The sequence below is a fragment of the Camelus ferus genome, chromosome 18 (assembly GCF_009834535.1).
Source record: "Camelus ferus isolate YT-003-E chromosome 18, BCGSAC_Cfer_1.0, whole genome shotgun sequence".
Taxonomy (NCBI): Eukaryota; Metazoa; Chordata; class Mammalia; order Artiodactyla; family Camelidae; genus Camelus; species Camelus ferus.
The window spans coordinates 12,012,637-12,039,404 of NC_045713.1; the positions used below are offsets into that span (position 1 = coordinate 12,012,637).

General features: G+C 55.5%; 2 protein-coding genes across 8 annotated transcripts in view; one reads left to right on the forward strand and one right to left on the reverse strand.

The window, feature by feature from the left end:
- CYTH3 (cytohesin 3) overlaps nt 1–18,156 on the forward strand; it is an 81,372-nt gene extending 63,216 nt beyond the window's left edge. For 4 of the 7 annotated variants that reach the window (XM_032460025.1, XM_032460023.1, XM_032460019.1 and 1 more), the window contains 9 exons: nt 3,346–3,464; nt 8,448–8,528; nt 9,481–9,593; nt 9,678–9,826; nt 10,015–10,126; nt 14,662–14,738; nt 14,818–14,889; nt 14,989–15,143; nt 15,267–18,156. In XM_032460025.1, the coding sequence (XP_032315916.1) occupies nt 3,346–3,464; nt 8,448–8,528; nt 9,481–9,593; nt 9,678–9,826; nt 10,015–10,126; nt 14,662–14,738; nt 14,818–14,889; nt 14,989–15,143; nt 15,267–15,339 (951 nt within the window). In that variant the 3' untranslated portion in view covers nt 15,340–18,156. The remainder of the gene's footprint in view (nt 1–3,345; nt 3,465–8,447; nt 8,529–9,480; nt 9,594–9,677; nt 9,827–10,014; nt 10,127–14,661; nt 14,739–14,817; nt 14,890–14,988; nt 15,144–15,266) is intronic. The other 3 variants (XM_032460021.1, XM_032460022.1, XM_032460020.1) reach the window with 3 other exon arrangements.
- Nucleotides 18,157–18,351: 195 nt separating this feature from the next.
- The window catches only part of USP42 (ubiquitin specific peptidase 42), a 31,626-nt gene continuing 23,209 nt past the window's right edge, over nt 18,352–26,768 (reverse strand). The window contains exons 14-18 of the mRNA XM_032459983.1: nt 26,671–26,765; nt 23,488–24,999; nt 22,157–22,455; nt 20,294–20,337; nt 18,352–19,361 (exon numbers count right to left, since the gene is read on the reverse strand). Coding sequence (XP_032315874.1) covers nt 20,330–20,337; nt 22,157–22,455; nt 23,488–24,999; nt 26,671–26,765 — 1,914 coding nt within the window. The 3' untranslated portion in view covers nt 18,352–19,361; nt 20,294–20,329. The remainder of the gene's footprint in view (nt 19,362–20,293; nt 20,338–22,156; nt 22,456–23,487; nt 25,000–26,670; nt 26,766–26,768) is intronic.

Genomic DNA, 26,768 nt, shown 5'->3' on the forward strand with positions numbered 1-26,768 from the left:
ATTTAAGTTAACCACTGAGACCTTGTCTGGTCTCTAGAAATGGAGCGATCAGAGTAGAACATCTCTAAAACAGAAGTAAAGCCAAAGGCGAGATGCACAATGAAAAAGATAAGCAGAGAAACCAGCAGAACCGAAATTAACTCTAAAGGGCGATTATTGAAAGAATACTTTTGAAATTAAAGCTCCAGATTATCTTGATATGTTAGTGGCAAGAAAGGAAGAAAAGTAAAAATTGGCTAGGGTTTTCTAGATGTTGGTGGATTAATAAAAGTTTAAATATTTGCTAATGTGAAGAGTAGCCACTAAAGGTAGTAATAAAAGAGGATTTCTGAATTATTGGTGTTCACCCAGTGTATTTGCTCCTGAGGGCCGCCGTGACAAATTCTGGCAAACCTGGTGGTTTCAGACAGCAAATTCGTTCTCTCGCACAGTTCAGGAGGCCTGGAGCCCGACGTCAGGTGAGGGCAGCGTCTGCTTCTCCTGGGGGCTGCAGCCTCGCCCAGCTTCCCGGGGCTGCTGGCATCCTTGGCACGTGGCCGCCTCCACATGACCTGGAGTGAGCCAGCTCCTCTCCTGTCCAGGACAAGGACCTGTGCCCTCGGATTTAGAGCAGCCTGCCTCCCTGCCGTCCTCTTCCGCTGCTTCTCCCTCCTCGTTCCACCTCCCAGAGGCACCAGCCCTTGCTCCTCCGTGACCGCTCTCTCTGCCTCTTGACTTGTGACTCTGTTTTCCGCTCTGGGCCCTGGCCTGGCTCCCTGCGCCCCACCGTGGCTTAGTGTGTTTTCCACGGTCACGGCCTCAGTCTCTTGCGGAGGGAGCTGGAACGTCCCTCGTCTGCCTTCTCGGTGTAACCTTCAGGCACAGAAGGGGGCCCCTTGCTCTCAGCCTGGTTTGTTTTCTCAGGTCCTGGGGGTGGTTTGATAGCTTCTCCAGGAAGCTTCTGAGTGTTTTGGGAGCGTGGGGTTTTAGATCAGGTCGTGAGCATCCAGGAGAACCAAGGAAAGCCTCATCCCCCAGCCCGTTTGGCTCTGGAGGGCATAGGCTGATGGAGTGGCTGGGGCCCCGTGGCTGCAGGGGTGCTGGTCTGCCGACTCTGCGGGCAGCTGGTGGGGTGGGGAGGGCAGGGCTGGGAGGACGCAACACCCTCTCGCAGCCGTGGCTCCGCCAAGGGTGCCCAGCAAAGTAGTGTCTGCAGAAGGGGGATCGCCTGCTGGAGAGGCTGCCAAACTCAGTCTGAGGGAGTGCCTTCAGCCTGCCGGGCCACTACCTCTCTCCAGTGTCACTCGCAGCCAAAGTGGTCATGAAAGATCAGGCCATAGCTGTCACCCCGATATGAGCCTGCAACCCCGAGGGAGCCTCTGCTTCTGCTGGTTCCTTTGTCCCGGGATGCGTGGCTCTAGGGCGCCCTCTTCCTCGCCCCCTGAAGAGCTGGGGGCAGCAGAGTCTGCCGTCTCCACGCCCAGCCCGTGGGAGAGTCCTCACTGCCGGCCGGCTGGGGGCAGCTTTGCCTCCGAGCTCTTGACAGGGAACTTGGGTCAGGTTGAACCTCTGCCTTGCTCCGCCGCGCCCCCCACCCACACATCCCTGAGGCTTCCCCAGCCCTGTCTCCGCCCCTTGCCTCACTCCGTCTTTCACCCTGGGCACCTGGGCACCTGGGCTTCGAGTCCAGTCCCAGGAATAAACAGCACCAGCACCCCACGTCCCAGGCCTTGTTTCAGGAGCCCTGGGTGAAGACGGCTGCACACCCAACAGCAGAGTGCCTGGTTACAGTGTGTCTGTCTGCAGATTTGGGAGATAACACCCAGGAGGCTGTACCCACTTAAGCTTCCACCAGAAATACAGGGCAGTTAATTTAGGATTGTCAGACTTACTGTTTTAAGGGTAAACTTTTTTTTTGAAAGAATAACATTTGCACAGATTTTCAGCGTACAGCTTGAAGAGTTTTTACAAATGGAAATACGTAACCACAACCCAGAGCAAGCTGAGCTGTGGGGACCACAGGGCGCCTTTCTGGCATCTCCCCCTGGAGAACAAGTTCTGTGCTGTTGCTGTAGGCGAGTGTTGCCTGAGTGAAAGTATACGTGGGTGCAGTTAGAACACCCCGAGTCCTTTACTCCACGCCAGGTCTGCAGACGCGTCCACATGGTTGTTCACTCCACCTCGTCGTTCTGCATTCTTCCGTGGTGTGAATTCGCCAGAATGTGTTTGTCAGTTCTCTGGCTGACTGACTGCTGGGTTGTTTCCAGTTTTTAGACATTCTAAATAAGGCTGCCGTGGACATTCATGCATTTAAAAAGTCAGTAGACTCCAGATGGCTCTTGGGGTGTGAAGGCGCCCTGGTCTTGGACACTTAGAGTTTCAGCTGGAAGATCACCTATCTCTGCATTTGTGGAACCAGCCTCTGGGCAAATGGATGGCGGGAGTCCCTGTTCCCTTACAAGCTCTGCCAATGTGTATTTTGGAAGCAGCTCGGAAGCTCTGTCAGAGGTAAATTTTTGCTATTATTAGGGCTTCCCATGAGACAGCTAGTTTGGGCCAGGCAGCCGTTCATGTAGAGACCGTCGGCCTCCTCTCTGAGGTCCCTCAAGTGGGCGTGATTTCGACTGCTTTGAACTCAGTGGCACAATGACCGGCTAACACGTGCAGCCACAGGTAACAGCGTGCCTGTAAAGACAGCTTCCACATCGGGCTGTCTGCTCACAGCAGAGGTGGCCCGGGGTGTCGAGTGGCTCCCAAGTGCCAGGACCGAGGTCCTGTGTTTTTCCCAGCCTTTCTCTTGTATGCCGGCTGCCAGAGCTCCTGCCATCACATCTGCATTCAGGGCAGGAAGGAGGAAAACTGTGCTGCTCACAGTCCCCTTTTGTCAGGAAACCAGCGTCTTTCCCGGGTCCTCCTACAGACTTTGTCTCTGTCTGTTTGACCACATGTGCTCACAAGGTCATTTCTAGTTGCAGGGGTGGCTGGGAAGGTGATTATTTAGTGAAAGATGGAAAGGGAAAAGGGAGCTTGGGACAGGTATTGGGTTGGCCAGCCACGTATGGCCAGTTCCTCTCAGATCCCTTCCCTGAGCTGGGGAAATTGGTATCACTGTTCCTTCTGCCTTTATAACCTCTAATGACGTTAGAACAGTTTGTTCAGTAACCTGTTTGTCTTTTAACCTGTTCATTTGCCAGGAGGTGCTTTTCTTTGATGGGTAAAGTGTGTTACAGTGGTGTGAGAATCCAATCGTGCTGTTATTTCTGCCGTGTCCAGACCAGTAAGACTGTGACACTAAACGTGTTTGTCTCTGAAATACGAGTCTGACGAGCCTCCTAACCAGTGCTTCCTCCTTCCGCTCATCCGCAGGGAATTCAGTTTCTGATAGAAAACGACCTGCTGCAGAGCTCCCCGGAGGACGTGGCCCAGTTCCTGTACAAAGGAGAAGGCCTGAATAAGACCGTGATCGGGGACTACCTCGGTGAGAGGTGAGCTGAGGCAAGCAAGCCACCCGCCCCCAGGCCCACCCCCCACACCAAGGGCTCTGCGGGCACAGGTGCTCCCCGGGACTGAGTGAGCCCAGGGCAGCCACGTACTCTCCTGCACCCTTGTGAGCAGACGGGGTGGGTATCCGGGTGGGGTCTGTACTCCTCTGGAATCCTCTACCCAGGGAACCATGACAGAACTCACAGTGCCACTGCCTCTGACGTTTGTCTCGAAAAGCAGGGTCCAGGTAGGTCATACGTGGATCTGCAGCTGAGTAGAGGGTCATGCCTCTAACCCCCACATTGTTCAAGGATCAACTATATTCATTAACACATGAATGCAAGGTTAGACTAACATGCAAAAATCAATTAAAAATAATAGAATAAAGAGCAAAACCCACATGACCATCCCAATAGACTGAAGGAGGAGCATTTGTCAAAATTCACTACTTCATGAGAAGAAAACTAGGAAAAGAAGGGAACTTCCTCAACATGATAGAGGGCGTCTGTGAAGCCCCCCCCCCCGCCCCCGATTCCTGCTCTCTCCTTAAGACTAAGAACAAGATGAGGATGACTGTTCTCACGACTTCTGTTCAACATAGTATTGACACTTGTAGGCAAGGCAGTTTGGCAAGAAAATGAAATTAAAGGCATCCACTTTGGAAAAGAAGAAATAAAACTATCTGTTTGTAGGTGACAATATTGTATATAGAAAATCCTCAGGAATCACTGACAAACTATTAGAACTAGTAATTTCAGCAAGGTTGCAGGACACAAAATTAATATACAAATTCAGGCATTTGTCCACACAGTAGCAATGAGCAAGCCGAAAAGGATATTAAGAAAACAATTACAGTATCATTAAAAATAAAATACTTTGGGATAAATTTAAGAAAAGAAGTACAAAATTTTTACTCTGAAAACTGTAACATATCAAAAATTAAAATACCCAAATAAATAGGAAGACATCGCACGTTCATGGATCGGAAGACTTACTATTGCAAAGATGGCAGTAACCTCCACGTTGATAAACTTAATGTATTCCCCAGCAAAATCCGAGCTATCTTCTTTGTAGAAATTGACAAAGTACTCCTAAAATTCATTTAGAAATTCAGGGAACCCAGAGTAGCCACAACAATCCTGGAAAAGAAAGAGCAAAGTTGGAGAACTTGAACTTTCCAGTTACAAAATAGACTGAAGCTACACTAATCAAGACAGTGTGGCACTGACGTAAGAATATAGACTTACAGATCATAGATGAGAATTGAGAATCCAGAGATAAACCCTCACATTTACCATCAAACAATTTTTCACAATTCAGGGCAGGGAAAAGTATAGTCTTTTCAACAAATGGCGTGGGGAAGACCGGTTATCCACATGCAAAAGGATGGCACTGGACCACTCACCATTTACAAAAATGAAAGTGGATCAAAGACCTAAATATAGGCACTGAAACTATAAAACACTCAGAAGAAAACATAGAGGTGAATGTGATGTTGAATGAGACAGGGGTTTCTTGGCTGTGACACCAAAAGCACAAAGAGCAAAAGAGAAAAATAAACGGGGCAGCATCGAAATTCAAAGCATCTGTGCTTCGCAGGACGTCGTCAAGCAGGTGCAGACAGCCTGCAGGGCAGGAGGAAGTATTTCCAAGTCACATATGTATCTGATAAAGTTTTGTATCTGAAATATAAAAAGAATTCTTACAACTCAATAATAAAAAGAGAAAGAATTATAAATGGGCAAAGGAGCTGAGGAGACATTCCTCCGAAGAGGATACATACATAAGCACATGATGAGGCCGCAAGCCCAGTGGCCAGTAAGCACATGATAGGGTGCTAAACATCATTAGTCATCAGGGAAACGCAACTCCGAACCACAGTGATAACACCACTTCACCACTAGGATGGCTGTAATTAAAGAAGGCGATGGAGGAGGGTATAGCTTAGTGGTAGAGCGTGTGCTTAGCATACCTGAGGTCCTGGGTTCAATCCCCAGCACCTCCATTAAAAATGAATGAAAATCTAATTACCTCCCACCCCACCAAAAAAAAAAAAAGAAGGCGATAAATGTTGGTGAGGAGCTGGAGAAATTGGAAGCCTCATACACTGCTATATAAAAAATGGTGCAGCCACTTTGGAAAGTAGCTGGTAGCCCTTCAAAACAGTAAACTTACCATGTGAGCCAGGTATTCGACTCATACCCAAGAAAAGTGAAACCATGTCTGCACAAAAACTCGTGTACCCAGGTTCACAGCCACATTACAGCCCGGCCGTGGGAACAACTCAGTGGCCAGCGACTGATGACTGGATGAACCAAATGTGGTCCATTCACACAGCGGAGTATTATTTGGCATGAAGAAGGAATTAAGTACTGATACGTGCTACAGTGTGGATGAAAACGTTTCAAACATTACAATAGTAAAGAAGCCAGTCACCAAAGACCACATATTGTATTTATTCTCTTTATATGAAGTGCTCAAAACAGGTGAAGGTATAGAGACAGAAAATAGAGCGGCTGCCTGGGGCTGGGGGAGCAGTGTTACGGGTGGGGGTTTTTTTTCGGCGTGATGAAGGTGATCTGAAATTTCTCGTGGTGGTGGTTGCCCAGGTCTGTGATTTACTCAGTGTGCTAAAACCTTTGACTGGATCCCTTGATGAAATGAGTGAATTGTATGGAGTCTCAACAAAGCTGTTTCTGTAAAAAATTGAAGGATCCCCTAGGAGTTCCTACACCCAGTCTAGCAGGATGTGCTACGAAGGCAGAGTCTGAGTGGTTCCCCGTCGTCTCCGGCGGGCGTGGGGCATGGGGTGTAAGTTACCATGCAGTCGGGCCGTCCACGCGGGCAGTGGATGCTGGAAACCTGCGGATGCCGCGTCCAAACCCCGTGGTCCGACTCCGCTGGGCACCGCAGAGGCACTTGGGTGGCGTTGGTGAGCAAAGCTGGGTTCTTCCGCTTGAGGGACTGTGTTCTGCTGCAGCAGTGCAGACAGTGCAAAAGCAAATTAAACCAGAAAACTGTGTCATGTGTTAGAAGGTGAGCAGGGCAAAGGGGCCGTGGCAGAGGAAGGGGAGTTGAGAGCAGTTGTGGAGGCTGGACAGCGCCCCATGGAGGCCGCGGCACTTGTGTGGGGACACCAGGGGAGGGGGGCGGGGTGTGCTTAGGCTGCCGGGCCTCTGGGCCCATCACGAGGAGGGAAGTGGGGGCATGGAGGGCTCCTGGCGGGAGGGCAGGGCCTGATTCCCTCGGAGTAGGCTGTCCCCAGGGCGGGATGCACAGGAGCAGCGGGGCCTGGTAACAGGAACCCGAGCGGGGAGTCCCGGGCCAGGCCGGCTTCCATGCAAGAGGTGAGAGGTGCTCGGACCCTGTGTCTGAGGTCCTGGGGAGCCGAGGGGAAGTCTTGGCAGGTTGGATTCAGGTGTGCGAGACTCCAGGCCCTGGGCCCAGCAGTCTGGAAGGCGGAGCTGCTGTCAGCAGAGACCAGGAGCAAGTCTGAGGGGTGGTTGGCCGGGACTGGCTGAGCTTGTGAGGCCAGTGGACGCCCCGGGGGAGAGCCCTGGAGAGAGGGCTGGCTGGAGGCAGCGTCCCCGGGGTGGGTGACTCAGAGGTGGAATTTAATCCAGAGATGAGTGTAGCTGGAGCCCTGGACACCGCCCTCCAGCAGGGACAGGCAGCCCAGGTCCTGAGGGAGAGGCGGCACCGCCCCTCGGATCACAGCCCACCTGGCCCCGACTCCACGCTGCCTTCCTTTCTGAGCGGCGGTGTGGGTAGCGGAGGTGCATCCGGACTCTCAGTCTGGGCCGTCCGCTTGCTCAGCAGAGGCCAGCTCCACAGCAGACCCTGTAGTGATCATGCGCTGCCCTCGCCGCACGAATCTGTAACCCAGCTGGGCTGCCGCTGCTCTGGCGGCACTCAGCACACACGTACCTGCGTGACATGCACACCCCCACCCCACATGTGCTTGATGTCACTTTGCCCTTTCAGCAGGACACCAGCTGACAGATGCAGTGTTGGGCAAACCGGACCCCATGCCCGTCTTTACAGTGGGCTGCGTGCTCACCACGTCCCAGGAGGGTCCTGTCAGCACCCCTGTGGGCGCAGGCAGGGCTGGGAGCCCCAGGGCTCTCAGAGACGGCAGCCCTACACCTGCCACCAGCTCACCCCAAGAGAAAGGAGGGGACGAAGTCACAGCACGCATTTTGTGCCCAGGCCTCTGCCTGCCTCCTGTTTCGTCCTTAGCCCTCCTGGGGGTGCAGGGGTGCTGAGCCGCGGCCGTTCCTTGCTGTCGACAGGTAGTGGGCCTGCACCTCTGAGGGTGAGTGCACCTGCCTCAGGTGAGGCCTGGTCTGTGCTCCCGGGAGGGCAAGTTACAGTGTCACCAGGGTCACTGCCCCGCACCTGTAAGCCCGGCCGTCTGCAGCTTGTGTTAGGTGCCACCCTGTGGGTGGGGCAGGCGGGACCCCAGGTTTTGCTGTCTGGGGTCTCCTTAACTCTCCCCCAGACCAGGGCCTGTGGGAGCGGCTGGGAGTTAAAATTCCAGTGGGTTGAGTTGTCACTGTTGTAATTTCTCTTTTGTTGTCATAAAACTTGACCGCTTTTACCATATGGTCACACTTAGTTTTAAAAAGCTAGTTATTAATTTCCCCTCCAGACGTTCCTCTCGGGGCTCAGTTCCGCGTGCTTTCTGGTTTCTGACCCTAAAGGAGTTGCCTCCCACCTCTGAGCATTTGCACCAGGCGCTGGGGCTAGGGTCTTATGGCTCAGCTCGGGGCTCGGAACCTTGGCGTTGGGCTCTGACTGGGGAATCTTACACTGACTCTTACCGGCTCCGGTCTCCTTTGGTCCTAAGGCCAAAAACAAACGCGCAGTGAAAATCGCTGAACTTTCGGTCATACTTTAACACCCACGGAAACTTGCTTTAGGACGTGTCTTAAAGTGACTGAAATAACAGGCAGTGAGGCTATAAAATACGTTTTCTCTCTTAGGGATGAATTTAATATTAAAGTTCTTCAAGCTTTTGTGGAACTCCACGAGTTTGCCGATCTCAACCTTGTACAGGCCTTACGGTGAGTGTCTGCACGAGCTGCTGAGCAGAGGGAGGGAGGGCAGGAGGGCCAGTGCTGCTCAGGCGGGCGGTGACCCCTGGGCGAGTCAGGGGAGCGGCAGGGGCCTCTGCAGGCACCGCAGTGCGAGATGGAGGTCGGGATGCGCCTGCCTCCTTGTGGCCACTGCTCCCCCTCCTGTTCACAGCTGCCTTGCTCTCGTTTCTCATGTTGTTTGGCAGTTGTGGGTGTGCTTCCTCCAGTTCTGCATGTGGTCTCAGTGCCACTGGGCACAAGCCCGCTTTCCGCCACATTTGGCCTTGAACACCACCACGCGGATGCCCAGTGTGTGCCGGGGAGGGTGTAGGTTTCCTGCCATCCGAGGCCACCCCTGGCCGGCCGTGTTGTCTGGTCCTGGTCTTGGCCCCTCTCCTCCATCCTCTGCCCCAGCGCCAGCCTCCCAGTCCTCATGGCTGTCCCCCGGCTGCAGGCTGAGGGGGTGGCAGTGTTGCCATCTGCCCCCAGCAGCCCTGTGCTCTGCCGCCAGCCTTGGCTGAGCAATTCACAGTTGGGGCCAAGTCCTGCCACCGTGGTTCAGAGCTTTTAGATTCAGTTTTTGGAAACTGTGTCGTGGAGTGGTGCAGGCCTACAGCCTGGGGTGCATCCATGGTGGTCAGGGCGGCTGGATTCCACTGCTTTGGCTGGCCAGTCTCTGGCCTAGAGCCCCGGGGGTCCCGACTTGCTGCCACAGGCGGATGGCTGCCGTGCTGATGCTCCAGTGGGTCCCGGGCTCCTCTGCCCATGTCATCCCTCTGCCAGGGATGAGCAGGAGGTGGCATTCAGCCCCCCGGGCACCACCCAGCCGTGGCCCCTAGACGCGGAGGCGCTGAGTGGACCCGCGTGGACATGCCCTGCACACCTGGTGTCCTTCCGGGGCTGCAGAGTCATGTCTTCCCTGGTTTCCGTTTCCCTGCAGGCAGTTTCTGTGGAGCTTCAGACTCCCGGGCGAGGCCCAGAAAATCGACCGCATGATGGAGGCGTTCGCATCTCGCTACTGCCTGTGCAACCCGGGCGTCTTCCAGTCCACAGGTCAGTGTGGGGCTGCGGCTGCCGGGCAGAGCCCCCCGACCACCGCGCCAAGCCTCCAGCGCTGACTCCTCTGCCTCCTTCCAGACACGTGCTACGTCCTGTCCTTTGCCATCATCATGCTCAACACCAGCCTCCACAACCACAACGTGCGCGACAAGCCCACGGCCGAGCGGTTCATCACCATGAACCGGGGCATCAATGAGGGCGGGGACCTCCCCGAGGAGCTGCTGCGGGTGAGCCCCTTTCCCCCCTGTCCACGCTCTCGGGCGTGAGATTCGCCCCCGGGCGGCAGCGCCAGTTGGTTGGTTTCTAAGCACCTGCAGAGGGTCCTGCTGGGGGTGCGCAGGGGACAGGCCCTCCCTTCTCTGTCCAATTCCGCCCCCCCACGACCCCCACCCCAACTGATGCTTTCCGCTCACAGAACTTGTACGAGAGCATCAAGAACGAGCCATTCAAGATCCCGGAGGACGATGGCAACGACCTGACACACACGTTCTTCAACCCTGACCGGGAGGGCTGGCTCCTGAAGCTGGGTGAGCGGCGCCGATGGCCGGGACCGCGCCCGTGGCCCCTCCGCCCGCGGCAGCAGCCCCCCGCGGCACCTCCCCGACCTCAGGCAGAAATGCTAGACAGAGCGCCGCCGGCCAGAGTCCACTCCCGGGGGCCGTGCTTACCCATCTCGGCGGCTGCCGCCGTGGCCCGGCCCGGCCCGGCCCGGCCCGAGAGAGGCCATCCCGCCAGTGTGTGCAGAGTACCGCCCGGTGCACGCAGTGCCCGTCCCAGAACGTGCCCCTTAGCGTCCAGACCAGCCCAAGGCCACTTCCTGTGCGAGCGGCAGGTGCCTGGACCTCCAGGGACCTGCGGCCTGTCTTGCTTTGGTGTGGCTGCTTCCTGATGAGTGGTTTACATGTGCCTTCTTGTTGTTTTCCTTCTGCCTGTGGCTCCCACCTTTCTGTTCTGTGACGGGCTGTCCCTGCTTGTTCTGCGCTAGGAGGTACGTACCCAGTGGCTTCCTGCCCCGTCCTGGCTGCTCCTTCCTCTCGGTTTCTCTCCCCTGTTGGTTTGTGTGAAGCTGTGACTTGGCTGCCATTCATCCGACCACCCTGGCTTCAGTCGTGCTGGGTCACCTTATCCTCCAGGGAGGGCGAGGCGGCCGCAAGGCGCGCAGTGGAGGGACCAGAGGCGCCAGGGGCTGCGCGGGAGCAGCCTGCCCCTCGCGTCCTGAGGGCCCGAGCGCGGGACAGCTGACAGCCAGGCCGTTGCTGCAGCACCCGCTACCCTCCTGCTAACCAGGCAGCACACATCTGCACTGCCCGCGGGGAGTCCAGAAACGTGCTCAGAGCTGCTTCACCAGTGACGGAGAAGTGGAGTAGGGCTTACATTTTCTGGGCAGTTTTAGTAATTGGCAGGGTGTTTTGTTCTGTTTTTTTTTTTAACACTGGTAGGGATTGGGATTCCAGCCTTCCCTGGATATTAGCGATCTGACGGCTGCCATGCAGGCCCTGTGCAGACAGACCATCACACATAGAGGGAATTCCAGTGACTCTGTCTTTAACTGAGCGAGGCTGAACACGAGCGTGGTGGCAGTGTGGCGGGCCTGGGGGGTGAGCTGCGGGTCAGCTTTTTCTGGTTTGGCGTCCTGTCCTGACCATACTCTGGCTGTGCCAAGGCTTGGGAGAGTTCTGGGTCTTTGTCTAAAACCCAGAACCATGGCCTTGGACTTGAGTGCCTGAGTAACCTTCCAGACACTCCAGACTTTGAGGTCCCGTCCAGCCTGTGGTCCTGGGGTGAGGGCATGGGGAACATGCTGCCGCTGCACTCGGGCCCTTCCTGAGGCTGAGTCACCAGCAAGTGCCCCCCTGGGGGGGGTGCTGCACCAGCCTGCCTGGGGGTCAGCATGGCCTCAGCGCCAGTGGGGGTGCGGCCGGCTCTAACGACCAATCAGAGTGCAGTGAAGGCACGGCAGGGCTTGTTTTCCAGCCTGTCTTCTGGGTGAACAGGTGTCGAGCCAGGACATCAGCGCGTAGCATGGTGGGAGCCAGGGCTGGTGGGCGCCGACTGGTGCCCGAAGGCCACGCATCTGGGAAGGGGTGTGGTGGCACCAGTGTCTTGGGGAGGGCTGCAGAGGTAGTGGTGGCACCGCTCAGAGCGGAGCCTGGGCTCCCATGGCTACACTGCCCTCAGAGCCAGGACCGTCCCTAGCAGGTGTCCAGCGGGAGGAGGCTCTGCTCCTCGGGCTCCTGCCCACACTTCTGACATCAACCAGGCCACTGTAGAGGGTCACTGGGCATCAGTCCCCGAGGGGTCGAGGAGGCGACAGGTCATGGGAAGCCGATGCTGAGGGCACACTGTGTTGGCCCCGGTGCACGCTGTGAGGACACACAGCCCTGGGGCCCCACACAGGGCGCTTGGCCTGGACACACATGTGGAGGAGCCAGAATGGTGGCCACACACGAGCTGGGGTCAGGACGGAGGTCACAGCGTGACCTCGTTTCTTTAATCTTAGAGCGGGGGGCACTTTCAGAAGAGCCTGGTGGTGCTGCTGCTGCTGGTCCTGTGCTTGCCGGGTGGTCCCTGGGTTGTGAGATGAGTCAGTTGTGTTGACAGTGATAGGAGTGGGTCAGAGCCGAGGTGTCATGGAGAAGGGAGGTGCACACGTGCGTGTCTGGGAGAGAAGGTGGAGTTCACACTCGTCCGGAGAGGCCAGGCTGCTTTCTGTGGGCGGTGGGGGGCGTGTGCATGTGTGTCTGTGTCCTCAAGCCCAGCTCCCACTGGGCCTCATGCTGAGAGCAGTGGGAGCCCTGGGGGCTTTGGGCAGTGAGAGACAGCATCAATTTTTTTTTCCAAAGAGGCCTCTGGCTGCTCACACGTGTGAGCAGAGCCTTTGGTGTCCTCGCTGCACAACCTGCTGGGGCTCAGAGACCCAGATGTGACCTGGGCGCCTGTGGGGCCTGCCCACTGAGCTGAAGGGTGCCTGGGTGGGGCTCAGGGGCCATCTCCGAACACACGGCCCCATCTTGACCCCGCAGCCCCCAGCCTGCCAGGTTCCCTGCGGACCGGGGGTTGGGCTTCTGCCAACGTGCTGCTGGACTTGGGGCAGCCGGGCAGGAGCCCAGGTGCGAGGTGCTGAGAGGCCTTCCTGGCAAACCTGTGTCTCATGGCAGCTGGTGAGACAGGCCCCAGGGCCCAGGGGTGAGCGGAACGCACATCAGGCCCCTCAGGACCCACAGGGGCAGATGGGCAGCACAGGAGCTCCCAGGAAGATTCTCTGAGAACCTGCTCGTGGGGCTTAGCGGTAGGAAGGGGCCAGGAGGAGGGGCCCGGGGGCCGAGGGAGTCCTCGGAGGCTGTTTGAGGGTCTGGGCCTCATGCTGAGAGCAGTGGGAGCCTTGGGGGCTTTGGACAGTGAGAGACAGCATCAATTTTTTTTCCAAAGAGGCCTCTGGCTGCGGCAGGGGTGGGGCGGGCACGGGGGCAGGCCCAGCGCCAGCGCAGCTGGAGAGACGCCTGGTGCGGAGCTGGCTCCTCCCCAGTGCCTTGGGCCTTGGGGGAGGTACCGTACCCCTCACTGCAGGACTCAAGTCAGGGCACAGTTGCCCCGAGGGTCTCCTGGGCCCCTCCGGGTGCACATGGGCCTCCCCACAGGTGGGGTAGTGAAGCCCAGGTGAGACCAGGGCCGCTGTGTGCCCAGCCCGGTGCTGGGTCTCTGAGGCCCCGGCCAGCGGGGAGCGGATTCCAGGGGAACAGAGAGCCCTGATGAGCAAGAGCCCAGCCCAGGGCTCAGAGAGACGCGGGGGTGAGGTTGTGGCAGCTTGAGGGGAGTGGAGGCTGGAGGGGCTCAGGGTCTGAGGGGTGTGGGGTCGTGGGAGGTCGCAGCAGGGCCTTGGGGGGCGTGTGGACAGAGCTGCTGAAGGGAATGGGAAGTGGGGTGGGGAGCTGGCAGGTCTGGGGCGGGAGCCTCAGCTGGACCTTCCTTCATGGCGTGGCTGAGGCTGCTTCCCCGCGTGCCCCCCTGGGCCCTGGCCTGCCCACGGCTGTCATGAGGACAGATGTCCCATCAGTGACGCAGGAGTGAGGGTCCCAGTCTGCAAGGGCGCCTCCAGTGGCACTGAATCTCAGTCGGGGCCCCCTCTTTGCAGCTGGGTGTCCTCCTGGTTGTCTCCTCCCCGGTCATGCCTCAGCCCTCAGGGACCTCCATGTTCCCCCATGTCCCTGTCCTGGATCGTCAAGCTCACGTCACAGCCTCTGTGCAGGGACGGGGTCTGTGGCCCTCGGCCTGGAGGGTCTTGCCCGCCTGCCTGTAACAGGAAGGTGGACATGCCGCCCGACAGTGTCGCCTGGGAGCCGTCGGGCGAGGGGCTGGGCTTACCTCCTGCCCGAGGAGCACAGGCATCTGTCACCAGGTGCATGTTTCCTCTCTAAACCTCATGTGGGGAGCAAGGACTAAAAATTGAAGCCAGTTTGAGTCTGCCGAATATTTGAGGGTTGAAGAGATTTTCTTTTCTGTAGCAAGGAGGTAGGTGCAGATGAGTTGTGTGTACATGTATGTATGTGTGTGTGTGTGTGTGTGTGTTTGTCTGTCTGTCTCTCCTAGATCTTGTTAAGAGATTGATTCCATCTAATAATTCCCTGAGCCAAGGAGTAATGGATTTTGATGGATCCCAGGGCCGCCCCAGTAATGCGATGACTGCCCTGACGTAACATGATTAAGGCCCGGACAGACTGGCCGAGGCGCTGGCTCCATCCTGCCATTTCCATGTGGGGAAATTAAGCCCATTCATCATGACTAACTTTTCCAGGAAGCAGATTTGGGAAGCGATTGAGCCATCTGGGTGCGAGGAGGGCACCGGCCAGCCAGGGTGGGGGTGCATGCGGGGCCCCAGCACCAGAGGCCCCCTTGTCTGGGCCGCCAGGCAGCTGGGCCAGGACGTGGCTGAGTGCTGGGTAGGGTGAGGAGGGAAGCTTAAAGCCCAGCTCGGCCCCTGTGGCACTTCTGAGAAGTGCAGTCACTTGTGTCGGGCTTGCCCGCCTGCGCACTGCGCTGACTCTCGGGGTCCCTCTGCTTTTAGGGGGGCGCGTGAAGACCTGGAAGCGGCGCTGGTTCATCCTCACCGACAACTGCCTCTACTACTTTGAATACACAACGGTGAGTGCCAGGCGGGGCAGCTGCCGGCCTTCCCCATGTGCGGGCGGGGTGAGGCCAGCTGAGCGCTTTTCTCCCGCAGGATAAGGAGCCCAGGGGCATCATCCCGCTGGAGAACCTGAGCATCCGGGAGGTGGAAGACCCGCGGAAACCCGTAAGCCGGCCTTCCCCCTCTGCTCCCCATTCCTCCCCTCCCTTCCCCCTCCCCTCCCCCGGTACCCCCCAGTGGCTGACGGTGCTCTGTCTCCACCAGAACTGTTTTGAGCTTTACAACCCGAGCCACAAAGGGCAGGTCATCAAAGCCTGTAAGACGGAGGCGGATGGCCGGGTGGTGGAGGGTAACCATGTGGTGTACCGCATCTCCGCGCCCAGCCCCGAGGAGAAGGAGGAGTGGATGAAGTCCATCAGGTGCGGGGGTGCTGCGGGGCACTTGGGAAGCAGGTTGGGGGAAGCGGGGCGGGGCACAGGGGCTGCATCCACAGCAGACGCACCACCTCCCACCCAACCCAGTTCCTCTTTCCTTTCCCCCAGAGCGAGTATCAGTCGGGACCCGTTCTATGACATGTTGGCTACCAGGAAAAGGAGGATTGCCAATAAGAAATAGCTTTCCTGGCCCAAACAGGTAAAAGTAAAAACCAAAACCCCACAGCAGAGAGTGACTGGGGGCCTCCCCATGACCCCCTGGACCCCCGACGGCCTTCCTGGGAGCCACGGCGTCCTCGCGTTTCATGTCCCTTCCCTGCAGCACCCGCCGGCCCGCGCTGGGGACAGCCGAGTGTCCTGCACGTTGGTCCAGCAGCCGGCGGGGGCTCGGCCGTGGAGAGCTGCGCAGCAGCGTGGGGCCCAGGGGTCCCTTCTCCGCGGTGTGCGCCGTCCTGGAAGCCGCTGGCTTACATCCTAACAAAGAAGGAAAAGCTACCACTTTTTTACTGAGTTTTCTCAGATACATAGGGTTATAGCTTTTATATGCCTTTTTATATTCTGAGATTATAATCAGAGATACTTTCTAACAGTAGCATTTTTAGAACGGCAGCTATAAATGTAACTCCTGGACACAAGCACACGCCACGCATGAGAACAAGGACGCGTCTGCGCGCACACAGCCCCCAGAGGGTGGCCTGGGGCCCTGTGCCCCCTCCCGGGTGCCAGGGGGCGACTGTGTCCTTGAGGACGAGCTCCAGGCGTCCAGTCAGCTGGGACTGTTCAACTCAGACTTTGTGGCCCCACAGATACTTTGTAACGAAGTAAATCATCATAAATCACGGCTTGGGGTGTTCACGATGTAACTGCCGAGTCCCAGCACAGGTAGTCTGCACGTTGAACCACGTGTCACTGCTCCTGTTTTAGTCTGTGGCCCCCGCAGACAGCAGTGCCCTGTGGTTCAACTGAACATGCGGCTCAGGCCAGCTTTGACCACTGTCTTCGCTATTTAAAACCCGTTGGCAGATGAATGCTTATAATGACCAGGTCTCTTAACGTAATGAATAGACACATAAGTAACTAGAGAAAACCTTAGTCCGTGTTTTCAGAGATGTAATCTCCTGTGATGAGGCGGCCCGAGCAGGCTTGGGGACGAGGGTGGGTAGCACTTAGGCTTTTCTGTGAATAGTTCAAAACCCCAAGTACACGCTGGTGGTGGGGCGGGTGCAGATCGACGCCCGGGAGGTTGTCAGGTTGCCGCTGACTGAACGGCAGGTGCCCCGTCGGTTTGCTGAGGGCAGGCTGGGTCTTGGTCCCAGCACATCTCAGAGCCAGCCAAGGGTGCTTGAGTGGCTGGGGGAGCCGCTGCGTGGTCTTCAGGAGGAGCCGGGGACAGATGGCTTTTTATCGGGAGCTTTGTAACCACATGTGAAGACCTCTTGTGGGTCCCTTCCCCGCAGGCCCCCGTCCCTGCCCCATCCGCGCAGGCACACCCGGTTTGCGTACTTCAGAGGCCATCGCCTCCCCTGTGCAAAATGAAAGTCCAAGAAGGAAACCCTCAGGCTGTACGCTCTTAGGAGGAGACCCCAGGAGCAGGAGTAACTGTTCCTGGGCGCTGCCTTGATGCTGCGACTGAATGGCTGTGGCCCTTGTCCCTGGTGCAGCTTTAAGTCATGCCAGACCACCGAGGGTCTGAGCCCAGGACTCCAACATGCATCAGACTGATTTGTTTTGGTTCATTCCCAAGCTTTTAGGCTTCGCTACTCTACTGATACCTCAAATTCAAAACTTTAGTTTTGAGAAAGGCAAGTCTGCATTCTTGAAATGCCTGACTGGTATATATGCAACTCCGGCCTCCAGTCTTCCACGAAAGGAGACGCTGCCTGGACCACGACCACACACTGCTGCCCCGACCCCTCGGGCTGGCTGCGCCCCCCAAGCACCTGCGGCGCCAGCTAGGCGAGTATCTCACACGGGAACCCTCTCTCCTTTGTCTGACCCAGGTAGGACCCTGGGGACACAGGGCGTTCTGCCTTCGGGGTTTGCCTCAGAGTGGGGTTGGGAGACAGGAGCATAAGGAAACACCTGTAAGAAGTGCGTTTCTCCGACCACCTGTGAAGGAGCTTCACCTGACGGCTGTTTCCCCAGGAACAATGCAGAAGGCCGTGGTGCTTAGAATCCATGTAACTTGCCATCCGAGTGTTACGAGAAACCATGGAATTGCAGGTTTCACTGTGACAGTATTAACCCGACAGGCCTGAGACGTCACCTCCACGACGTCCTGCAGCTGGCCGGGTCCAGAAAACCCATGGGGTCAGGGCTGTGCGGGCCTGGTGGTGTGAACCCCCACACAGTGGTGGTCAGCCTCCTCCCCACCCCGTCTGTGCTCAATGCTTCAGTTCCTAGTGCCGACTCTGGCCACAGGGGAGCATCACTCCAGAGACAAGGGCAGGAGGTGGGGGACGGGGGTCGCCGGGTGGGAGGCGGCAGCTTCCAGTCTTGCCAGCCACCGTCCCCACTTGAGGTTTAATTGGATGACCCTGGACAAGCAACAGCGTCTTCGTGATCACGGGACATTTTTGAGCAGTTGAATGTGGTACCAAACCAAGTCAAAATAGGAGCAATTTATAGATGAAGCAGCATTTAATGCTTCATATAAAGCAATGCATATTTTTCAAGTTAAAATGCGTATATCTACATAGATGTGCTTTGCCGAGAAGTTAGGTCTGTTGTAGACCAGAAACCACACATGGTGATTTCTTGTTTTCTTATTATTTTCTTAGAAAACATTTCTATTTACAGTAAATATAGTTAATATGTAAATAATGTACATATATATAGATTTCTGGAGTGTGTGTTACTCACTGTATATACTCCCACAGCTTGCATGAAGAAATATCCTGTATCGATATTTTGTTGTAAAGTGAATAGTTAGTAAAATTGGAGGGCTGTCAAATTGCAAATACTGTGTTCATTAAATAAAAACGCATTATTACAACAAGACTGCCTACAACTTGGTTCTTTAAAACTGGGAGACTGTCAGGCCCGGCAGCCTGCGCCCAACTCTGCCTCCCCATTTGGGTCTGGGGCTGAGAACCGGTGGCTAGAGCTCTCAACGAAGTGAACGCAAAGGAAGAAAGTCGTAAGAAGTGTCTGTAAGGAAATGGGGAAAACAGCAGTAAGAAGACACAAAAGGTTTAATTTGCTGCCATTTATATACTATATAAATTTTACATGCTGTCTATTTACAGTGGGGCAAGTGCTTTTTTAATCTTTAAAAAAACAAAGATCAAACTTTAGACATCTCTGAACAACACAAACTGTATAAACCATACAGATTATTCAGATACAAACTGTATTAAATACAGTTTTCCCCACTCCGTCTCCTGATGCAGGACCAGTGAATTATAAGTGTATCACAGTTTGATAGCATATCCATATTAAAAATAAAATCACAGTATGATTTTGTCTGTAACTAGAAACTTTAAGGGACCAAGCTGACAACTCAGACTCCAATATCATAGTCAAGACAAGAGACACTGTAGAAAAGTGTTATGTAATAAAAACATACTGTAGGCTTTACAAACAATGCTTGGATTATACATTCATAATGTAAATACTCATCATAACGGGTAAATTGATTGGAATAGTTTCACAAAGTTCAAAAACAGAACTTGTCTATAAAATACATCTTCAAATCTTGAATACAACTAAAATATGAAGCAAATTAGTTTCTAGTATCAGACATTACAGAAAACAGACTGCTCTCAAAAGTCTAGTTGAGAGCTTGTGATTCTTTAAATAAGTCTTTAAATTAAATATACACACTGTCAGTTTGTACTTTTAATAATTCCACGGGTTCCCGGCTGGTCTTGCACCGGGTTCTGACTTGGAGGAGCATTACATGGAATACGAGTGATCAACCTGAGTCTGTGATTAAGCAGCATTGGAGATGTTCTAGTCCAGGGCGTTACTTTCAATGTGACTTATATACACAGTATTTTACAATGGTCAGCAGTTGTAGAAAGTGTCCATCCGTTTGGAATAAGGGTAATTAAGAAAAGGTAAAAACTAAAAAAAAAAAGTCCTCCAGGTAAAATCTGTACAGTATTTACTAAAGAAGCACCACGCAGATTTGAACAAAGTTATTTTCTCTGTTTATAATTTAAGCTGGGTTGGGGATGGCTTCTGTTGAACACGTTGAATCTGAAAGACAAGAGGCAGCAGGCTTAGTGACTCCTCCGGAGGCAGAAGCTGGCACCCGGGCCGCTGGGTCCCAGGCGGGCTCCCCTTCAGCAGCTCCCCCAGGTCCCGGGAGGCAGAGGCGCCTCTGCCGTAACCGGTAAGTACCCCTTCCCGCAGGGCCGGAGAGAAGCCGGCAGTCCAGGCGCGGGTGCGGAGGGCGCCACCTGCTGGGCGTGGGGCGCGCCTGCCTGGACTGCTGCTGATCCATTCAATCCTCAAGTTCCCTTAATCAGGTTTAGGTCGTACCCGAGAGAACACACTGATACAGCATGTTCATTAACCGCAAATTAATCTTCGGAGACAATTCATTTACGCCCCCCTCACTAACTAGAAGTTACACGTTTGGACTCAACTCCCTTCCAAGAGCGAAGGGGCCCCCTCCCCTCTCCCTCAGCCAGTGCAGGGCCCAGAACACGATGACCATCTCCCAGGGCCACCAGATAAAATTCCAGGAGTAAGTTACTTCACACTCAAGGTTCTGATTTGATATAAAAAGCACCTAACTTCATTCAGTAAAGCAAAGTCCTTTCCGTCTGAACGGGGGAGCTGCACCCTCAGAGGCTAGGGCTCCGGGCTGGGCTATGCCCACAGCTCCAGGCCGGGGAGGGGGGCGTGTGGAGGGGTCGCCTCTCCCAGGCCAGTCAGGTAGGTCTGGGTGGAGGAAGCGGCTTCTCAGTCTTTGAAATGTTTCTCAAATGACTGTAGATTCTGAAGCTTTCAACCTTCCCTCATTTTCTTACAAGGTGGGGCAGGGCAGGGCGGGACAGAGGGACTCTGAGTTGAGGGACCTGGATCTCCGCCCACCCCCACCCACCCCACAACACCTACCGGGGGGCCCAACCCTCCTGCCTCCACAAACAGAAAAACGTAATAGAGACATGTAAACAGCTTACCATAACTAGTGAATTTTTTGTTTTGAGGCCAAGTTTTCAATCACCTAGAAAGCAAAGGTTAGGAAACATTAATGATGGCTTTGCAAAATTTCTGGTGCCTCTGCTGTGTGTGTACATGAAGTGACTGCACTTAGAACCAGTTCTCAGCAGTTTACTGTTTGTTGCCTGAAATCAGTCCTACACGAGGATGCGCACGTACGAGCTGTCACAGAGCCATTTCTCCAAGTGCTTCACTGAACACAGGCTTTACTGAAAACTGAGGGCCACTGGTCCCAGTGGGAATAGTCCACTCTCCCCACAGCAAACTAGTCATGAGGCGAGAAAAGAGCTCAGGCCAAAGAAACCGAGAGTGTAAGGGGCCAGAGGACCAGAGTCTGGAAGAGGTAAGTGGTCAAGGTACCAGGACAGAGGACACACGTGGGTGTCAACAGTGATGCTTGGCCCTTCCCGGGGAGGTCAGGATGGGAAGGCACAGGCCCCTCGGTCTGCTGACCTCAGACCCGTCATCAGGCACCATCGGATCAGCACAGCCTGACAGCAGCCCTCAAGACTCACGACTGGGATGCAGAACTGCCTCCTTTCCCCCGGAGCCAGCTCTGGGGTGAGCTGCCGCCCACAAAGCACTGGCGGCTGGAGGCCGAGGTCCTCACCAGAGACCCGGAAGGGGAAGGTGCTGGCAACAACAGAGACTCCTCAGGGGCCCGCCCAGCAGCACAGGAACAGCCCCCCTCCCTCCAAGCACCAAGCCGAAGTCAGAAGGGACCTTCACCAAGCCCCTTCCCCAAATCGTGACAAGTTCATGGGAAACCAATGTGAAAATGCAAATCATCCACTTCCTAAAAGACACGGAGCAAACACCATTTCAGGCGCCCTTTCACGCTGGCCACACACGATTCATCTCACCCAATCCGAGCGCCCCCAGGGCTCCTCCTGATGGGATATCACCCCCACCCCGCCACCCCGTGTTGTCAGAGTCTCTCTGAGCCAGTGTGCTAACTCTGGGCCCCCGGAGGGGAGGGGCCTGCTCTCTTGACACACAACGCCTCACCCTAGTGCAGGTTATGTGCCTCTGGGCACCCAGGAGGGTGGGCAGGGCTGCAAGGGGGCACCTCTGGGGTAGGGCGGGGTCGGCAAACTTGTCCACAAAAGGCCGTGCGACACGCTTCCGGCTCCTCGGCCTCGGGTCTCCTCTGGCCACTCAGCCGGCTGCGTGGCCCCTACGCCAGTGCCCCGGGAACCTGCAGGCCGGACCCAGCGCAGCTCCAGATGCTGCATTGCCATTTCACGTCATTTTCACACAAAATGAAATAGTTCTCTTTGGACTTTTCCCACTGTTTAAAAATGTTCAGTCCTCCCTTCTGGGCGGACCACACGGAGGTGGTGGTGGCCCGGAGGGACTGCAGTTTGCCGACTAGGCCCGGAGCACCCCCCCCGCCCCCATAACACGTCCACACTCCTTTGGGTCACAGGTCATCGGAGCAAATAAGAAGGGAGGGGACGGCTGTGACCACCAGGGAGGAGACAGGCGGGGAAGCTGGGAGACTGATGAGTACAGCAGGCAAGAACCCCCGCCTGAGGCGCGCTGACCGGACCCCACCCATGAGCGCCGGGTCCTCCGCAGACGCTGACCCTGGAGAGGCCATAGGACGGAGACATCCCTGCCAGAAATGGCCCAGACACCAGGGTTCTGGCCCACCAGACACCCCAGTCCCCAGAGCCAAAAATCCCAGGGGTTTCCTCACACAGGGTCCTGGGTGGGAGGAGCTGGCGCCCATCAGGCCCATGGTGGCCCCGTCCTGGCACCAACCACCTTCTCCAAGGACACGCGCGCCTGTATTCTGAACTCCGAGTGTTTCCTCTTACCCTGGCCGCACTCGGACAGCTGACACCGGGCCTCCCTGCCCTCTACCCGCGGGGGTCTGCTCTTCTCACGGAAAGGTCCCAGGCCCTCCAGGGGCCGCCCATCCGCCAGGGGAGGCCCGGGGGCGCCCCGGCCACGGCCCACAGTCTCACAGCTGGCAGCCCTGGGCCCGCGCGGCTCCGCGCCCCTGACTAAGTCCTCTGACTTCCTCGAGTGTCTCTTCTTTTTCTTCTTCTTCTTTCTGTGTCTGTGGAGGTCGGCGTCTGAGTGCGGCCCCGAGAGGTCCGAGTCCAGCTGATGCCTGCGGAACGAGAGGCCAGACTCAGCCCACCTGGTTCACCCCCGATTGGGACACTCAGTCCGCAAACACATGCAAATTCTGATCGAACTCAAAATGCGTTCTGTCACCGTAAGAATTGTTTAAGTCCAAGGTCATAAATTCACCAATTTCAACCCTCCCCCATGACCGCCTTCCACTTTGTCCGGCAGGAAAGCTTTGGCCAAAACTCCAGGGGAAGGATTTCACCAACTTTTCCTAAAACTAGTGGCTGAGGTTAAAGCGTTACTGCCAGGTGTCTCAGGCGCAGAGGAGGGAAGGACATTTCACCTCCTCTTCCCCAAAGTAGCCACTGTTTACCTATGGCTTCTGGTGATCTTTTCCCGGGGTTCAATTTTAAGAGACATCCAACAGTCTACAATATGTAGAAACTGCACTGTGCTCATCCCCTGCATCACAGATAAATCGTTCTCAAGACAACTGCTGACCAATTTAGCTTCTTAAAAATACAAAAACAAATTTCCCAATTAGGTTTCGACTGAGAAATGGAGACAGAAAAGTACACAAAGGCAACAGCAACAAACGACACGTCTCCACCCTCTGGGCCACAGGCAGGGTCATAAAGGTGGCGGCCTCCCACTGTCTCCGCCCAGCAGTCACTGAGTGTGAAGGAAATGTTAACAGGTGCAAAAAAATAACTACAACTGATGAACAGACATATGAACCACCGTGAGGTCAGAGAATCCCAGGTGTCCGTTTACAGAACACGGCACACTTCTAGAAGTTACAAAGCACTAACTGGAAATGGTGGCATCATTTTGAAAAATGAGGTTTTTAGACATTTTACAATGTGGTGACATAAGATACAGCTTAAAAGAGAGCTAAGTTTTAGGAATGCATAAAAACAGTGAACTCTAAAACCCAAGAGATGACAAATACAAATCAACATCACCCTTCACCTTTTCCCAAGCTGGCTTAACTGTGTTGACGCGCGAACACCTCCCACAAACACACACGCACGCACATAAACATGCACAAACGCGTGCACACCCTCACCTGGCGTCTCGGTCTCGGTGTTTGTCTTTGGATTTTTTTTTCTTCTTTGACTTCTTGTGCTTCTTCCCTTTAGGCTCTTCTAGGGGGCCCTGCTGGAGACCCCCCCAGGCCTTCTTTCCCAGGCAGCTGCCACCATCCTCTATGCTATCGTATCTCCGTTTCCGTGACTTTACAGTTTCGTGTTCATGAAACCGACTGGCGAGGTGACAACTATGGTCTTCAGCTATAAGTGCAATTTTCTCGTGGGAGAACTTGTCGGGGTAGGGAGGGAGGGGGTGGGGCGGGCCTGCTCGGGGGCTGGCGAAGTGGTGCCGGGCCTTCTCCTTGGCGGCCGGCTCGTAGGCCTTCCTGCCTCTGTAGTAGTCCTTGTAGGGCCGGCCGCCGTAGGGCCCAGCTCTGTCGTACTCCCGGTCGGCGTGGAAGGGCTTCCAGTCCCGCACCTCCCGAGCTGGGTAGGGAGTGTACCTGTCGTGGAAGTACCTGCACTTGTCCCACCTCGCCCTGTCTGGGTGGTACTTCTCCCGAGCCCAGGAGTGCTCGGCCTCCGAGTGGTGGTACCGGCTCCAGTCCTGGTCCGAGCCGCCCCTGCTCCGGGAGTGGTGGTGGCCATACCGGCCCAGGGAGCGGTGCTCAGCGGGGCTGGCCCTCTCGCCGTGGCCGTGGCCGTGGCTGGGGTGGTGCGGGGCCCCAGTGCAGGGCTCGGGCCGGTAGCGCTCGTGCTTGGGCCGCTCCCGCACATAGCAGGGCGGCCTCCTGCGATGCGGGCCCTGTGTCCGGCTCCCGCCCTCTCGCGCGCGCTCCCCACTCGAGGAGCCATCTCTTCGGTGGCGATAATGTCCTCGATCGACTTTTCTGAGGCTGCTGATTTTTTCCTGAACTGGAGGAGGATCCTGGACTTTCTGTCCGACCTGATTTTCTTCACCTCTCTCACCAGGACTTGGTTCGGGGCCCCCTTCCGAGTGGTTTTCTACGGTCTTGTCCAAGTGAGGAGAGGGCGCCTCCTCTGCGGAAGCCCCGGTGCTTCTGGAAGCGTCCTCCACGTCCGAGCACTTGTCTCGCCCGCCGGGGGCTGAGCGCTCCCGCTCACCGTCGCCCACGGCCTGGGCCAAGGCCGAGTGACTGGGGCTCGCACTCCCCGCTGTGGCCGCCGCTGTCAAGTCCTGGGGATGCTCTGGTAACATCCCTTGGACGTCCGGGGACGGTTCGCTCTGACTGCCTGTTAGATTCCCAGGGTCACACAGCTTAGAAAGCGGCTCGTCCCCCACGGTACCCTGGCTGGTGTTACAAGAATGGCCAACACCCGGCAGAGACTCCTCAGGTTCTGCGGAAACGTTTGCAGAGACGTCTTCTTTGGCAGATTGGATGCTGGGGTCCGGGGGCGGCGAGGCCTTCTTTAATTTGCTGCTGAGGCTCGTGACTGTGTCCAGGTTCTCACGCAAATCGGGAGCGGGGCTGCCGGCCGCTGGTTCTGCCTCAGGCTCCTCTGCAGGACTCCGCTCTGTCCCGGGCGGCCTGCAGCCACCAAAGCAGAGAAGGAAACACGCCAGTCACTCGCGATTGCCTTACGGGCTTCTGTCAGTGGCTCACAGGGACAAACACCTTGAATCATTCATTTGCTAAATATTTTACGGATTTAATGTATCTGGTTTAAACCTAATAATGGGCTTATCATTTTTGGAAACCTCAAAATTTCTCTTTCCCTCATTAAATAAAAATATAAAATTTTATATCAAGCCTCTCCTGTTTTTCAACCACAATAATTCTACAGTCCTAGGCGCCTTCCGTTTTCAGGTATACTTCTTTTTTTTTTTTAGGTATACTTCTAATTCTTCTTCATAACTAGGTCTGATCATCAAAAAAGTCAAATAATAACGGGGCTCTCGCTTTTCCTCTGGATCCCTTTCTCCGCATTTTCTTGGCACCTCAGAGGAAGAGCACCTGCCTCCAAACAGAGCCAGCAGCCCCTGAACTGCCCGCACGCTGTGAGAAATCACTGAGGCTCTAAAAAAACTTTCTGTAGTAAAAGAAAACCCTGCCTTGCTTTTGGTAGATTCTCAAGGTTAATGGAAGCTACCAGAAAACAAGAGGAACCCTGAAGTGGCCCCCACATTTTAGTGGGAAAAGATCTGGGAGACAGAACACATGTGACGTCAGTACAGAGCAGGGTGGTGGGGCTCCCGTCAGTGCACGAAGTCAGGGCACGCGCGCGGCTGGGGTCTGACTGCTCCATCACCTGGAATAATTCTCACGCACATCACGTGTGAAGACAAACTAAGGTGGACTAGTGACGGAGACAAGAGGAAAGCCATCAGGCAAGGTGTTCCAGCTGTGCCGCCTCCAGGGTGGACGGGCGCCGCGCTCCTGCAGGGTGCGCTCCTCTCCCCTTTCCCGAGTGCGCGTCCCTAACGCCCACTCGCAGGGCCATTCTGAAATGTGGGGTGCATTCCTGACTTGTCCCAGGGACAGGGGAGCTCCCCAGTGGGCAGGGGCAAGGCAGGAGCCCAGGTAATGGTAAGTGTCCCATGTCCCACGTCCACATGGGTGAAACCTTGAGTTCTATCGTTGGTCATTTTCACGGACCTTAGATTCTCCAGGACACAACTAAATCTACAGACGGTCAGAACTTTGTCCACGCAGAGGACGTCAACGCCACAGACGGCACCTCCGTGTGTGGTGCAGTCTCAGGGTGGTTTACCTGCCCTGACTGCCTCCCCTCCGCTGCACTCAGGGCAGTATACTAACTTCTTTTTTAAGTGTGAAGACAGACCATCTTAACTATGGCTTTAATTTCAGGATTCTAGAGGAGGCATAAGGAAACACCTGCTCCTGGACGGAGAAGAGATGCCCTGCCCTGTCACTTTCGTACACCATCAGATATTCGTCACTGGGAGGGCTAAGTGAGACAGTGCTGGGTGTCGCAGTCACACACGTGCTAGGAACACACCAACCAGCGCCAGGGGCCTGCGGGAGAAGAGCTGGCGGGTGGCAAGTTCTCATGGGCTAACAGCCCCTGATACCTGTTTCTTTACTTTACTTTTCTAAAAGGAAAATTAACAAACTGTACAGACCATTATTCACATCACCCCCAGATCCAAAAGGTTCCTTCTGAGACTCCCCAGAACTGGGACCACGACACAGCTGGAGGCACTGCCGTCACCCCCACCACACGGCTGGGGGCCTCACCTTGTCTCCTCTGCGGAGCCTTTCCCTCTGCTGCTGAGTTTAAAGGTCTCTAAGATTTTGTCTTCCGGGAGAGGTGGCAAAGGAGCAGGCACCAACTA